The sequence below is a fragment of the Hippocampus comes genome, unplaced genomic scaffold, assembly GCF_001891065.2.
Source record: "Hippocampus comes isolate QL1 unplaced genomic scaffold, H_comes_QL1_v1.1 scaffold47, whole genome shotgun sequence".
Classification (NCBI taxonomy): Eukaryota; Metazoa; Chordata; class Actinopteri; order Syngnathiformes; family Syngnathidae; genus Hippocampus; species Hippocampus comes.
Window position 1 is genome coordinate 362,408 of NW_017806029.1, and position 16,673 is coordinate 379,080.

At 41.5% G+C, this 16,673-nt stretch overlaps 1 protein-coding gene across 5 annotated transcripts in view; it reads left to right on the top strand.

Moving 5' to 3' along the window:
• The window catches only part of exoc6 (exocyst complex component 6), a 42,424-nt gene that overhangs the window by 19,696 nt on the left and 6,055 nt on the right, over positions 1-16,673 (top strand). For 3 of the 5 annotated variants that reach the window (XM_019892624.1, XM_019892622.1, XM_019892626.1), the window contains exons 11-22: positions 199-245; positions 407-527; positions 3,422-3,493; positions 3,584-3,681; positions 4,025-4,130; positions 4,443-4,552; positions 4,720-4,831; positions 5,507-5,641; positions 5,851-6,030; positions 6,705-6,734; positions 9,559-9,700; positions 10,915-10,988. In XM_019892624.1, coding sequence (XP_019748183.1) covers positions 199-245; positions 407-527; positions 3,422-3,493; positions 3,584-3,681; positions 4,025-4,130; positions 4,443-4,552; positions 4,720-4,831; positions 5,507-5,641; positions 5,851-6,030; positions 6,705-6,734; positions 9,559-9,700; positions 10,915-10,988 — 1,227 coding nt within the window. The remainder of the gene's footprint in view (positions 1-198; positions 246-406; positions 528-3,421; positions 3,494-3,583; positions 3,682-4,024; positions 4,131-4,442; positions 4,553-4,719; positions 4,832-5,506; positions 5,642-5,850; positions 6,031-6,704; positions 6,735-9,558; positions 9,701-10,914; positions 10,989-16,673) is intronic. The other 2 variants (XM_019892625.1, XM_019892623.1) reach the window with 1 other exon arrangement.

Sequence of the window (16,673 nt, forward strand, 5' to 3'; positions counted from 1 at the left end):
ACCGGTTCAGGGTGTCCTCCCGCCTACTGCCCGAAGACAGCTGGGATAGGCTCCAGCACGCCCCGTATTCTGTATTTTCTCCCTCTCTCTCTCTCTCTCTCTCTCTCTCTCTCTCTCTCAATACACACACACACCGTATATAATTTCCTTGAAACTAATTTCTAAATGTGTATCAACCTAACGTTTCTCTGTTTCTAGCATGAAACAGTGGAGGGCTACAGAAGATACTTCAATCAGATTGTAGGGTAAGATGTCCCCCCCTCACCCCTTGGAAATTACAACATATTTTGTACGTTTCATGTTTCATTTTCTGTAAAAGCTCAAAATGTATGATCGGATGCCATGTTGATCATATTAAAAGAAATTGGCATGACATTTCAGGACTTTAATTTGTGTGCATAATCAGGTTCTTTGTTGTGGAGGACCATATCCTCCATGCCACTCAAGGGTTGGTGACCAAAGCTTTCACTGATGAACTGTGGAATATGGCCTTGGCCAAGATCATCGCTGTGCTCCGCACACACTCGGTAGGCTTCCACACATACCAGCATGAACACATTCAGGACACGCACATGCCTGCACACACACAAACACATGCTAGCAGGGAGTAGTGCTGGACGTTATGGAAAAAAGATCTATCACGATATAGGCCATTTTATATCATGCTTGGCCGGCGCGGTGGTCGACTGGTTAGTGTGTCGGCCTCACAGTGCAGAAGTGTAGGGCTCGATTCCGGCTCTGGCCTTCCTGTGTGGAGTTTGCATGTTCTCCCCGTGCCAACGTGGGTTTTCTGCGGGTACTCCGGTTTCCTCCCACATTCCAAAAACATGCATGGCAGGTTAATGGAACACTCTAAATTGTCCCTAGGTGTATGTGTTAGTGCGGATGGTTCTTCGTCTATGTGTGCCCTGCGATTGGCTGGCAACCAGTTCAGAGTGTCCCCCGCCTATTACCCGGAGATGGCTGCGATGGATAAATGGATGGCTGTATCACGATAATGATATACCACAGTATATTTTCTGTTAGTCCATTAAAAAAAAAAAAAAAAAAATACACAACACACTATAACTGCTAACCTTCTCTCAGTTTACGCTGAAGTGACATTAAACTGACCTGTATCAAATGAGAAGTGCATCCAGTGGTGCTGCTACATAAAATCATCTAATGTAAACGGAAGCAAAGTAGAAAAATGAGTAAAAAAAGAAATTTATTTTTAAAAAATAATAAAAAGATGAGCTTTTCTGTAATGTACCAACCCAATTCCAATTAACTTGGGAGCTTGTGTTGAACCTCAATAAAAACAGAATACAATGATTTGCAAATTATGTTCAACCTACATTTAATCGAATACGCGACCAAGACAAGATATTTCATGTGCAAACTGTGAAACTTGTTTCAACAGAAACGTTTTCTCCCTCTGTTTATTACTCCTCATGACCTGTTCGTCAGAACGATACTTGGAAGAAGTGTCACTTGTTTGCTGCCATAGATGCTGTGATTATTGACTTAGGAGCAAAACCGCAACGTGTTGAGCAAGTCGTAGTAACCAGGCACAGCTCGTTGCTAGCTTTTGCAGCATCTCGCCTCGACCTGCTGACTACCCAGCTACAGGTGACATAAGTAACCCGGCGAAGCTTTTTGGGACAATCTCCGCTGTTCAGTTTGGACACGATAGTCGAAAAGTGACATGACCGAATGTTTTTTTCGAGACATATATTGTCATATTAACCCAGCTGTATCAGGGAGTTGGCTGTGAATTCAGATTAGACAATTCCAAGTTAATCGAGATAATCGTCTTCCGTTAATCTGTTTATCATGAAAGAAGCTTCTTTCACTAGCCATGTTCCTGCCACACAAGCCCCCCCGCCTAAAAAAAACACACTGAAAGGTCAGCACACCCACAAACCCAATAATGATGTCACTCTCGAGAAAAGGGTTAAAACACAGTCAAAGAGTAGGTCATCGGAGCCTTAATGAGAGACAGATTACAACAATAACAGCAGTTCAAGATGGTATATTCCTGACCATTGAGCTCCAATCACTTGTAAATTACCAGGAGGATTATGCTAACAGGCCAGAAGAATGGGCCACACAGTGTGGGGTGACTTTGACAAAAGCTCCCGGTCACCCTCCTACTGGCTGCCCTTTTTCTGGAGATAGACCCAGGCAGCTCCACATTTGCAATTATTAAATGGTAAAACCACAAGAAGTATTTCCCTAATCTTGAGAAGTAATTTGATTATCGCATTTTCTGTGACGCAAGACTCGGGGAATACATTTTCTATTACTTTTGTGGCTATCACAGTGCATTTTTTTTAAAGACTTTTGCCTTTTGTATCCATGGTTCGGCTTCTGGCTGAGAAAAAAATTGCGGGTTTGAGCAAATTAACTACCGTACTCGAACATATTGCAGTACCTGTCCTGCGCTTTGCTGCTGTTCACTCCAATCCCCATCTGATTTGTTTTTGCGTCCGGCGTTGCGTCTTGAGTAAATAAAGTGTCATTCAAGTGCTCCTTCATGTCAAATGTCAGGCTTTGTTCGTTGCACTCCTTGATTTACAAACTCCTGTGTTCGACAGGGTCCTTGTATCTGGGCGAAGGAACTCAGTGGTGCTACTTTAAAGCTCGTAAATCACTCTGAACCAGAGGAAAATGGAGGGATTCTGTCCTAACCTTTACTCAATCTTTCATGCGCTGTATTTCGGATACTACTCTTTCCAAGTTTTGGTTTACTTGGTCTCCAGTTGGATTTATATATAGTTTTTAATGAGTTTTGCAGATATAATTGTATTGGAGGGTGGGAGGGTGGCACGGTGAGCACGTCCGCCTCATAGTGCTGAGGTGCAGGGTTTGATTCCCGCTCCGGCCTTTCTTGTGTGGCGTTTGCATGTTCTCTCCGTGCCTGCGTGGGATTTCTCCGGGTACTCCGGTTTCCTCCCACATTCCAAAAACATGCATGGCAGGTTAATTGGGGACTCCAAATTGTCCCTAGGTGTGATTGTGAGCGCAGATGGTTGTTTGTCTATGTGTGCCCTGCGATTGGCTGGCAGCCAGTTCAGGGTGTCCCCCGCATATTGCCCAAAGACAGCTGGGATAGGCTCCTGCACGCCCCGCGACCTTTGTGAGGATAAACGGATCGGAAGATGGATGCATGGATGGATATAATTGTATTGGAATTTGATCATCATCGGTTGATGGTAATGATGGTGCACCATAATTATTGTAGCAAACGAATTGTTGCCATGTGAAGTAAATAAACATTAAATAAATAAATACATACATACATGAATAAATATCCAAAAATTCCAGTTACAATTGAATTCCACTAAAATGTGTTTGTTTTTCATTGACGCTACATTCATTGCAATCCTTCCATCGTTCAGACAAACATAGTGTATTGATCCTGTTTTTCCCCCCTCAGTCATACTGTGAGGATCCAGACCTGGTCTTGGAACTGAAGAACCTGATTGTTATATTTGCGGACACACTACAGGTTGTTGTTCTGTCTCGCCCCCTCATTCAAGTGCTTACCTTCATTATGTGATTGAATTTCTTTTTTTTCTTTGCATGCATCCATACAAAGGGTTTTGGTTTCCCTGTGAATCGGCTATTTGACCTGCTGTTTGAGGTTCGAGATCAGTACAATGAAACTCTACTGAAGAAGTGGGCGCTGGTATTCAGGTGCGTGTTTCAGTGTTTCTATTACTGGCACTTTTTTTTTGTCTCTAAAGTAGTTTCCCAAATTTAGGCTCTGCTGTTATGTTTCTAATGTCCATGTGAGGGAAGGGTAAATGTTGGCAATAAATTTGCCATACATTACTGATTTGACGACAATAAAATGACTACGAGTGACTATTAAATAATTATTTAAAAAAACAATCTGTGATTAATCAGCGAGTATCTGGGAAATTCATGTGAATCAGAGAATATAAAACTACAAGATGAGAAGCAGCTGGACCAAATTTGAAAACAAATGAATGACTTGCATATTACTGGAGAATGGATTAACTGAATACTTCTGCAGGGAGATCTTCGAATTGGACAACTACAGTCCCATCCCAGTGGAAACAGATGACGAATATAACCTGGTGGTCAGTCGCTTCCCATTTCACGATGCAGAGATAGAAAAGGTAAATATAGTTCAATGTCATAATTGTGTTGCATTAAAACATGAAAGTTGATCAAAAGGCACAGTGCTCAGAAACCTTTCTTTCAAAAGTGTGCAATGTAGTGTTGTAACTTGACATTAGCTACAGAAGTTTGTCTATTTATTTTATCATATCAGCACATTAACCCTTTCAGGGACGGCTGGTCACTACAGTGGACAGCTTACTATGTTATCAGGTTGCATGAAAGGGTTAAAGGAAATAGTTAGAAATTTCCTAATTCAATTAAGTTGTCAAAACTCTATTTTTGTTTTGTTTGTTTTTGTTTGTGAGTAGCAGGATTTTCCTAAGAAGCTGCCAATGTCCCAGTCTGTGCCACAGATATATATGCAAGTAAAAGAGTTCATTTATGCCAGCCTCAAGTTCTCCGAATCACTTCACCGCAGGTACATCTCAATGAACTGTAATCAATAACACCAACAATTATTTCTTTCTTACTATGTAGCAAAGCAGACATTAACTTTTTACTTTTGCCATACATTTTTCGTCTTTAAACTAATCTTACAACACCACTGTTATGCTTTTTAATTTTTATTTATTTATTTTCATCCAGTTCAACAGAGATTGATGACATGCTGCGGAAATCAACCAATCTGTTGCTGACAAGAACACTCAGCAGTTGTCTGCAAAACCTCATCAAGAAGCCGCACATAGGGCTGACCGAGGTACAAACAGAATCTGAATCAGATTTATTGGCCAAGTATGCAAGAAACACACAAGGAATTTACTTCCAAGTTACAACCCATTCAGATGAACATCGACAAGAGAGCAATAACCAGCACGGGGGGAGACAGAACGAGAAATCTGACGGGTTGCTGTTCAGCGCTCCGATATATTAGATGTGAAAGGAAAACAGTCGGGAAGAGGAGAGAAAAAAAAAACATACGAGAAAAAAAAAACCTCAGCACATGTAGCATACATTTAAAAACACTCTAAAATTCTCCAGACTGAACATGAATACAGCAAAGACTTTGACATTGGCCCTGCAGCTGCAAGGCCAACACCTTATCAGACACAGGCATGGGGGAGTAAGGAAAAGAAAATAGGGAGATAAGACTCGTGCATCCGTGTGTTCTTTCCATCCGGCGCAGTCCAGTTTGGTTTGTCTTTTCGGAAGAGGAAAAAAAATACGGAAGCTATATACTTACAGAGGACAGCACATTAGACAATGTCAGCAAAGCAGAGGAGTCAAGGGGTGCGGGGTGGGGTTGGGTTGGGGTGGGGGGAGCACAGCAAAAAGCATCCGCCAAAAAAAAAACAAAAACAACAAAAAAAAAAACTGTGCCAGTGTTTCTCTACCTTCGAGTTGTGTGAATGTGACTTTGTCTTCTCTCTAAAAGTTGGTGCAGATCATCATCAATACCACCCACCTCGAGCAGGCCTGCAGGTATCTTGAGGAATTTATAACAAATATCACCAATGTGTCTCCCGAAACGGTGCACACGACAAGACTCTATGGCTTGTCTACTTTCAAGGTAAGGCCTGGTCATCTTTTCACAGTAGATATTTGTTATCTTAGTGTTTAAATCCCAACTGGATATATCTTGTTACATTTTAATTGTACTTTGTTATCGTCATGGGAGAAATGTCATTTATGTAATTAATGCTCTTGCATCCCTTTCTGCTGTTCCAATCAAAATTGATATCCAAACGTTTTTTTTTTCTCGAAATTTTACATTTCCAGGATGCACGTCATGCTGCAGAAGGAGAAATTTACACCAAACTGAACCAGAAAATTGATGAGTTTATCCAGCTGGCGGATTATGAATGGAGTATGGCTGAGTCTGACGGACGTGCCTCAGGTTATCTCATGGACCTAATCAATTTCCTACGATCCACATTTCAAGTCTTCACACACCTCCCGGTGAGTTCACTTGACTTTTTACGCTGTGAACATAGCTGTTTTGGCTGCAAAGCCGAGCCGTTGAGAAAATTGGATGGACTCTTTTGGAACTTTGTGTTGCAAAAGCCATTGCCTTTTTGTTGACAGTACATCGTTTCGCTAAAAAGTCCACAGTTTTTTTTTCCTTGGGAAAAATATGAATGTCTAAATGTAATGGGGACATTTGGAGTGTCTTATATTGATTTGTCAATATACGCATGGCAAGACCTTCCTGACTTGACAGCTCTTGCATGTCATCGCTAACTTGGCCATTTTAGCAGAGTTTTTTTTTTTAATCTTAATATAATTTTTATGCTTTTGCAATTATATCCTGTTTACTTCCCTTGTACTAAACCCTTTCATCCCAAACATCCAATTTTCTACCTCGTTCCAGTTGTTTTATTTCTTTATTTTTTTAGAATATATACTGCCGCCACATCCACGCCCCTTCAAAAGTATTTATTTTTTTTTATTCCTAATATTTTCCCACCTGTTTTATTCCTTGAATACTTTGACTTGTCTTCAGCACGCAATAACGCGTTACTTGAAATGTTCCTCCTCCTGTCCATTTATTCTTGCCGCATTTCTTTTCCTGTCCTTTCCTTCCCTTTTTCCACACCCCTTGTCCATGTTGGGTTGGTTTGGGGTCTGCTCAGAATAACAACAATGACCATGCATCAATGTCGGTGAGTATCGCTACCTGGCTGTTTCACTTGTTTAAGGGAGTGATGAAAAGCATGCTCGTGTTTGGACAGTGGAAGTGCCACTGCCTCACAACTGTTTTGGTTTTCCACTGTCTGTTCCAAACTGTCTCAGGACATACTCTCATGTCTAGCCCTGAAGACTTTTGCTTTCAGATGTGTAGTGTTCAATGACAACAAAAAAAAAGTGGCATCAAATGACAAAAGACTCCTTTTCATCATCGAGTTGGATGTTTGCCAGTATGCCAAGCACGACAGCAGTTGTAATCTTGCTCAGAGTTCATCTTTTTGCTTTTACTCAAATGGAGGCTTCGATGGTGTCATGCAAAGCATGCCCAAGTTACACAATATTGCCGAAAATATTTGCTCGCCCGTTCGTCAACAAATGCCGCACACAAATGCCATACACGAAGTCTATTCGTGTATGGCTTGTTTATAACAGCCCTCCAATATGGCCGCCGGTAGTGCATTGTGGGTAATTGCTAAAAGGACGGAGCCCTCTATTTGCTCAACTTGGCGAGGGTTTCATCCGTGTGTTGTTCAGCGTTACTTATCTTTAGAAAAGTCTCTAGCAGTAGTTGTGCTTGTGGAATTTTTCTTGTAATACATCATGCTGGTGCATGGTGGGACAGATTTGTCGGGCGTTGCTCTTCACGATGACTTTCAGCACATATTACAAAAATAATTGGGCCGAATCATTTCCAGGCAGATGGGGAGACTATTCCTTGTTCTCAATTCGAAACAATGCCGTTTTGTTCGGGGCCACTGAGTCACGGACTGAATCTTGCACGCTAAATGGCTAAATGTGGACTTTCATCACTTTTATCATTTACTTTGCAGCCAATCAATTGACATGTTCTCTTTTGAAACAGGATTAATACTCGATAATGTGAAATTGCGCATTGTGAAAGTAACAATGATATCAATGACGATAGATATCACTCATCCCTAATCACTGCCATAGCAACAACTGTATAACATCAAGCACTTAGGCATGCATACTGTTTGAAGATAAGAAGATAAGAAACATCTTTGTCTCACAAAGGAGAAATTCCCAATTTACAGCAGCAAAAATTATGAAAGGGAGAAGTAGAAGAACAAAAAGTACATAAGTAAATATAGAATTGTTTTTAATAAAGAAAAACACAATTAAAGAGAAGCTTAAAAAAAGTTTTTATAAAGCGTAACCTTATGGACTTTATTATTTGTATGTTGGGTGTTTGCCTTTAAGGGGCACGGCCTAGTGAGTGACATTAAGCGCTGGAGTCGGTTAGTCTGCTTGTAAGCGTCTGGGCATGAATTGGCACCCACAGCTGCTCTTTTGTGAGTGTTCTCCTTTTGTTTGACTGTCTCCGTTCAATAAGCACGTGTCGGCCACTCTTGTTCTCCTTGCTCACATGCAAGGGCACTCAGGGACCTTAACGGCTCCGTTACTGGAGTGTCGGTGTTCCTGCAGCTCGCTAGTGACACAAAGCAACAGCATGAAAAACATGAAGTTGGGATACTTGTAAGTAGGATTGAATGATTTTTTTGGGGGGGAAACGATTGAATTGTGATTTTATTATTTTTTTTCTGACAGATATTACCATTTGGATTCAAGTCACGCTTTTCTTCTAATCAAGCTTCAGTGCAATATTAACTATGTACAGTAACATTTACAAACATGACAGAAAAATCAAACCTCCAAATAATTAAAAGCTAAAACTGCCATTTATTCTTCTCACTGATTCTTCTCGTTCAAATCATAATTGAGAGCGCTGTGTTTGTGTGCGTGCGTGCGTGCGTGCGTGCGTGCGTGCGTGTGTGTGTGTGTGTGTGTGTCGAAAATGTGTCCAGTGCTTTTAAATTAAAGAAACAAGTAATATGACCAAGCTTCTCCTATGTTCATATCCTACTATAACATTTGCTGGACACACAATAGTCGACCGACTCAAAAAGGCATTATCAGTGAAACAAGTTTCAAGAATGCTTTTGAACACACCTACCATGCCGCTTAAGATAAAGACAGACACACACACAAAAAAAAGTGTGCAGTGGGATTATATATTATTCAAGATTTGCAGCCCTTCCCGTTCGACATAATGTGTGGTTTGGTCATATCACTACGACACAATGTTATGCCCTGCCGTGCACATTTCAGTGACTCTACATGTATTAGAATTGTAGTAAGTGCGTGTTGATTGCCTGCACCCTACAGAATAAGGTGACTAAAAGTAGTTTTGTTCATATGTTTGTGTGTTTTAGTTATTTTATATCTGTACAAAGTACATACGGTATTTTATATGACTGTACTGTCATTTGTATGTGAAGAATAAGAGTCATCCTACGAATGATTCACTTGAAAGTTATATTATTCAGGGCCCTCCAAAATGTTCCCCCTTTTTTTTGCCGGTTTATTCACTTGTCACCACCTCATCAATACAATGAACACTTTCAGTTTATAGTTGAATTACTGTTCCCGATAAGAGTATGAACATGACAGTAACATGAACGTTGCTTTACAAAGTCATCAACTGATTTGTACCAGTGACATCAAAACTTGTCGTGACAGTGAAGGGAAAGTAAACATTTCAACAGCTCACACACATCATTGGCATGATGTAATTTTTTTTTACAAATCCAGAAATATCTTTGGACATACTTGTGTCCCATATCAATTATTGCTTTTGTGTTTTGTCCCTTTTGTCCACTTTATACATTGTCATACTCCCTGTCCTCCACCACTTGTTCCCCCACTGCATTCACAATCCCCTTTTTCTTTGTCATTGCCTCATCTTGTCTCTCCCTTCCTCGATTGCTTTCTCTGCAGGGTAAAGTGGCCCAGACAGCTTGTATGTCAGCATGCAAGCATCTGTCCACATCGCTGATGGAAATGCTGCTGGACACAGAGCTGAAACAGATCAGCATGGGCGCCATTCAGCAATTCAACTTAGATGTAATTCAGTGTGAATGTGAGTACAAGAAAATTAATGATGAGACTGTTGTCTCCGATTGGATTGGTTGCTATTTTGTGAGACAATGTGGGAGAATTATATGACTCTGTTCTTTAGTACCATGGATTTTCTTATGGCAGATCCTGAAACGATTAATATGGAGATTTAATGCCTCAGTCCTTAACAATGTTTTTTTTTTGTTTGTTTTTTTATCCCTACCATGCCTGATTAAAGTTGTTCTACAATCAATATTAATACTACTCTATAAGTGAGAATGGAAAAAGCCCAGTAGCTCATCTGTTTAATCAAAATGTATCTAGCCAAGAATGTACATACACCACAATTAGACGTAACGAACATCCTAATCAATGGATGCTTTTGAAATGTTGTGCTGCGGCTTATCAATTATTAAATAAGAGCAACCCTTTTCCTTGTTAAATCACAATCACTAAACAAGTCGACAGAAGCTTCATTGACACATAACAAAATGGAATTTCACTCAATACATGTAAACCAAGGTAGAGTTTGCGAGGCAAAATGATCATTTTTTTGCCTCATCAAAACACATTGAATAGAAAAATACCGAATCACCCCCTGAAATATCCGAAAAAGCTTTCCTGGTTGGATATACGCGTATCTCTCACATCACCTACCTCCGGTAGTCGGTGGTCAAGGCAAACTTTGTGTGTCACTTAAGCCACACTAGCTAGCTGGCAATGAGCTTTAGCTAGCTACAAGTGTGGCCAAATACTTTGTGGAGTCTTAAGTCAGTCATCATCACATCCGTAACAGCAAATAAGCTACACCTCTGACAAGAATCGTTCTCAAGAAAACATGACGAGGAAGAACAGAGAATCCATTATAATTGCTCAGCTTAAAAGTTGACATGTAATCTTGAGACACCGGAATTAAGTGCTTGGCTGATCGAGTATACTTTTCACAGACAGCTGGCTGGAACTGCGTTAGATCGGAGACTGTCCAATAGCAAATTAGCAGGCAAATTCATAAGTGTCTGGACTCTACTCCCTTAAACAGAACCAGAAACCGGAAATAAATTAACGTCAGTCAGTAGGAGTGACCTATAAGCTTAAAAGTATTAATATAAATACAGTATTCTCTCTCTCTCTCTCTCTCTCTCTAGTTTGTGACTGAATTAACAACACAGTTTGTGTTTATGATCTGCTGTGAGTGATATTTTAGTGTATTATGTTCAAGTGTGTCTTTGTTCTCAGTGTTTGCCAGCTCCGAGCCAGTCCCAGGCTTCCAAGGAGACACACTGCAACTGGCTTTTATCGACTTAAGACAGGTAAGATGGGGCATCACGATAAAGTAGTTGTGAGCATGTCTCTGTCATCATCCTGAGGCTATGTTTCAGAGTATCTGCTAAGGCCTTCCTGTGCGAAGTTTTCATGTTCTCCACACACTTCTCAGGGTACTCAAGCTTCCTCCCACATTCCAAAAGTATGCTTAATAGGTTCATTGCTGACTAAATTAATCAATTCTGAGTGTGAATGGTTGTGTTCATGAGTGGCAACCAGCCCAGGGTCTCTCACATCTGTTTCATTCGCGACTGACACATCACTATACCCGACCAGGCCAAGCCTACCTCCTTGGAAGAACTTCTCCTTAATTATTTCCATTTCCCCCTTCTCACTTTTCCGACGAAGTTTACCTCCAGGGCTTCGGGGTTTGCTGTGCGAAACCACGTCCGGTGAGTCAGCGCACTGAGCAGACTGACCGGCCTGACACATTGGTCCCTTCCAGCTGGCCACAACGTGCCTCCAATACAATACATGTTTAATTATGTAGCACTTTCACAACAGCTACAGCCGTAGCTAAGCGCTTTACAGAACATTTAACACATTGATTGTCTTTTTTTTTTCGAGCTACGGCGACAGTTTTAGTCAGTACTTTCACATTTAACACAGCGTTTCAATCACGTAGGCCAGGCAGGCAGTCAACAGTGTATTTCTTCTCCCATATGCCATGCTCATATGGCTTATCCGTCAATCAGGTGTGTCTACTGTAGCAAGTAGAGAGCGCTGTATCCGGCATGGTACGCAACGGGCTGACCCCAAACTAAATAAACCGCGACAGTATCGAGGCATCTATTGTGAATATTGTGACACCCCTAGAAGTCATCATACGCACTTAACTGTTCACTGCTTATGCCAAAATGTAGATGATTTATTGTGTGGAAATATGGGGCACCATGCATAAAACCAACACTCACCCAATCTTAGGTTTTCTTAGTCCTTCCATTTTCTATTCCGCTGATGCTAACTTAATTACCGGTATATCATGTAAATGAGTCACTTTGGAAATGTTATGTGTGGGGCTGTACAATCATGTTACAGCCTGGTTTCATTTGATTGGTCGAATGGAATCAAATATCGCTAGTAGTGACATTGGATTGATGAAACAGGGTCATGTGACATGTCTCTTACAAACCAAAATGGATTGTGCACGCAATAATAAATACCAGGAGATCAAAATCCACGTAGCTACTGTAATGGAGTGAAAGTATAGTTTCATCTTTATGAAAATACTTAAGTAGAATTACAAAGGTATACTCCACATACAATACAATACTTTTAATTTTAACAGCATAAATGTAGCTCATTATTGCCCAGCCCTGATTTCAAGTGATATTGTCCAACCAAGAGAATTTGGTTATATATAGGAGATATTTGGGACATGCAAAACATTCTTTGCACATTACGGCAGACGTCTTTGGTTCCAAATCATATCAATTTAATTGTGCTTTTTAAAAGATTTTAGTTCTCCTATCTTGTTTCTATTCCAATGGTATGCCTTTGTATAACCTTCTCAACTTCTCTCTGTCCTTTTTTTCACCTGCTCAAGAAAACAACTACTCCCCATTTTACGGACATGAGCTCTCCAACTTGCTTTTTTTGTAAACAGCAGTGGTATGTAAAGTGTTGCTGGGTCTCATTAACTTCAGTCTAAGTTGACCTGTTAATCTGGGCCTGAGGTGCAGGCTTGGCTGTTCATTCAGTTCAGGTCACAACCTTTCTGAGCCAATGTTCTCTGCATATACTGTAGATGATGTTGCGTTATTGTTTTTCTGATGAACTTTGAATTAGAATTGATATTTAACCACTCACAGCGACAACAGCGGTTATGTAACGCTGTGTAAACTTGTTTCTTTTTGGCCCACTTGTCAATTAATTGAGAACATGTATAATTGGTGGCGGCATGGTGATTGACTGGTTAGCACATCCACCTCACAGTGCAGAGGGTTCGATTCCAGGCTCTGGCTATCCCATGTGGAGTTTACTTGTTCTCCCCGTGCCTGTGTGGGTTTTCTCCGGGTACTCTGGTTTCCTTCATTCCTTTTTCCCTCAACGCCCGCCGAAGCTGCTTTCCGTTTTGTCAGCCGGTACTTGTCAGCTTCCTCTGGAGTCCTACAGGCCAAAAAGGCCCAATGGGACTCTTTCTTCAGCTTGACAGCGTCCCTTTCGTCGGGGTCCACCAACGGGTTCCGGGAGATTGCCGCCATGACAGGCACCGACCACCTTGTGGCCACTGGTCCTATCGGCCGCCTCTATAGAGGCATGAAACATGGTGCACTTGATCTCAATGTTTCCTGCCTCTCCCGGGACGCGGGCAAAGTTCTGCCGGTGGTGGGAATTTAAATTCTTTCTTACAGGGAATTTTGACAGGTGTTCCCAGTAAACCCTCACAATACGTTTGCGTCTGCCATGTCGGACCAGCATCTTCCCCCACCATCGGAGCCAACACACCACCAGGTGGTGATCAGTTGACAGCTTCGCCCCTCTCTACCCACGTATCTAAAACATGCATCTGCAAATCTGACGATTGGGTGTCCTGGTGCGTGTACATATGGACACCCTTATGTTTGAACATGGTGTTCATTATGGACACGGCATGACGAGCACAGAAGTCCAGTAACAGAACAGCACTCTGGTTCAGATCAAGGGGGGGCGTTCTTCCCAATCACTCCCTTCTTAGGTCTCACGTCATTTCCCACTTTTTACTTCCCTGCCTCAGACACCAGCTCAGGCTCCTTCCCAGTCAGAGAGGTGACATTCCATGTCCTTAGAGCTAGTTTCTGTAGCAGGGAATTAGACCGCCAAGGTGCCCGCCATTTGCCTCCACCCAGCTCACAGGGCACCCGACCCCTTTGGCCCCCGCCCACAGGTGGTGAGCCCATGACTAGGGGGACCCATGTGGCCTTTTCGGCCCCATGCATTCTGGCCCAGAGCCTCAGCGAGCCTCACCGCCAGGCCTGGCTCCAGAGGGGGGCCCCAGTGACCTGTGTCCAGGCAAGGGAAAACGTGATCCAAATTTCCCAAACATCCTAAGGATTGTCTCTCAGCTGTGCTTCTTCTAGTCCCTCACCTTAGCTCCTTGGATCATTGGGACACGCAAACCCTTCCACCACGGTTAGGTGACCTCAGTCAGAAAAGGGTGTAATTAAAATCCCAAATGACTCTTGTTGAAGAGTGAAGAAAATGATTAGGCTGGAAAATGACCGACTGATCATTGCAGCATCTGCGGTGATGCGGACTTTGCATCGATCTGTCAAAGTGTAGCGGGTGCTAAGCCAAAAAGTTCAGCTATAAAGTTACTGGCCAAGCTGCAATCCCACTTTCACATGACCTATGGGTTGTACAGTTACAAGTGACCCAAAGGGTTTCCGGGTTTTCCCTTCGTCAGTCCTCTGGTAGGAGATCGTGGAAGAACCACTGTTCCTCTCCATCAAGAGGAGCCAGATAGGTGGCTTGGACATCTGGGTTAGCATGTCTCCTGGAAACCTCCCTGATGACATGGTCCGGCCATGTCTCACTCGGTAGAGGAACCAGAGACCACCCAAAACACACCAGAGAAGCCCTCTACTAGCTAATGGTTCCATGTCATTGTGACCCCAGAAAAGCTGGACAAAGTGGCTTGAGACAAGGAAGTCTGGGCTTCTTTTCTCAGTCTCCTGCCCCTGCAACCTGACCCGGATAACCAGAAGAAAATTGATGGACTGATAGATGAGTGTGTGTTCACCCTTTTATACACCTTGCTTGCTTGACATGTTAATCCTAGCCTTAGGCGAAGGGATTTTTGGAGCCATCCTCTGACTAAGGTTATACTAAGGCCATCCATTTACTTTCCTCTATCTTACTTCTGCTGATATTCTGAGGAAATGTTTTTCTTTTTAGGGATGTCTTTAATAGTTGAATTTGCAATATGGTAAAACGTGATTCACTAGTTATAGCTGAGGCCTGCTCCTAATTTGTAATTGTGGAAAGTTTCTCCAAGAAGGCAATATGAAGTTGTGTTTTGATAGAATATGTTTACACAAAAACAATCAATCAAGTTGAACTTGGAAAAAACAATTTCAAGGACAACTGCATTGACAATTTCTCTTTACTTGAAATATGCGATTGAGAAAACCTTGTCAAGCTCATTATCGTGAATGGCAAACAGTCCTGTGTTCTGATATTGGTTTCGTTAAGGTGTCATCTTTCGACATATTTCAGTTTCTGAGTATATGTCAGCGCTTATACTGATTGTCTCCTCGATTTCCTGCTTTTTCAACCTTCTTCTGATGCATTGTAAAGCTTAAAAAAAGCATTTATGAACTCACACTTAAATTCCACGCCTGATGTGGTGGCAATTATGCAGAGGAAATTACTCTATGTGCCTCGGAGGGGAGTTTTCCAGTCTTCCAGTCTTGTTATTTTCACAATATTGGATCTTGAGCCAGAGAGATGAGTAACATTTTCTTGTTAAGTTTAATTTCTGGATCAGTGTTGATATAAGATTTGGCTCATCTTTGATAATTCTGATTCAAAATCTTTGATCAACTGTTTATACATATAAGATATCCTTCATTTGTCCCACCCTAGGGAAATTTACAGTCTACAGCAGCAAGATTGTGGGTAGAAAGAAGAAAGAAGAAAAACAAAGTGTTTGCATTTACAAAATAAATGTTAGTTTCAATGTACACTGTTCAATTAAGTGCAATATAAATATAGATATAGATAAGGTGGCTGTGCTATTTACGATATGTGATCTATTCTGATCAAGCGTTTACATGCTTCACTATAATTAATCAGAACAGCCGCTTTACAGCCATGTGACACATGCAGAGTCAATGCAAACATCACGATTTGTCAAGATGGAGGTCAGGTCTAGTGTCTTCGTTATTAAGTATTGTTTTATTGTTTTGTGTGTGTGTGTGTGTGTGTGTGTGTGTGTGTATATATATATATTATTATATCTATATTAAGTATATATACCTGTATGTTTTAAAGTGCTCTATAAATACAAGTGAGTTGAGCCCGCTATTTAGTGCAGTAGTTTTGTTTTTGAACACTTATTTAATCAAAAGCTTGATTAAAAACCAAGTTAGAAGTAGTTAAAAACAAGCTCTCATTTTGCAGACCAGCTTCTGGTTTTAATAAGCCATTTTCAAGTGCGTAAACGTAGATGCCACAGGACGTTAGTACGTCAAGACAGGATACACAGATCGGACACACTATTCTGACTGAACCGTATACAACACCTCGGATTTGCAAAAGTTAGCGTACCACATCAGTGAATCTGAACGAAAATTCCTTTCGTATCCAGTCTGTTGACAGATTAGCAAAGCTTGTCGAGATCAAAGGTGCATTTGCAGTTTTGAAAGTGCAAGCAAGACTTATATCTCAACTCAACTCAACTCAACTGTATTTATAGAGCACTTTCAAACAGCCATCGCTGCATACAAAGTGCTGTACATGGAGCAACTAACATATCCAACAGTAAAGCAACAAATCGGTAACAAAGACGGTAGAAAGCACCGAACAGCAAAACCAAGAACAAATCTGAGTCATGCTGAGTCAAATACCAAAGAATACAAGTGAGTTTTGAGGCGGGTTTTAAAGATGGGCAGCGAGGAGGCTTGCCGAATGTTCAGTGGGAGGTCATTCCAGAGAGAGGGACCAGCAACAGAAAAGGCTCGATCCCCTCT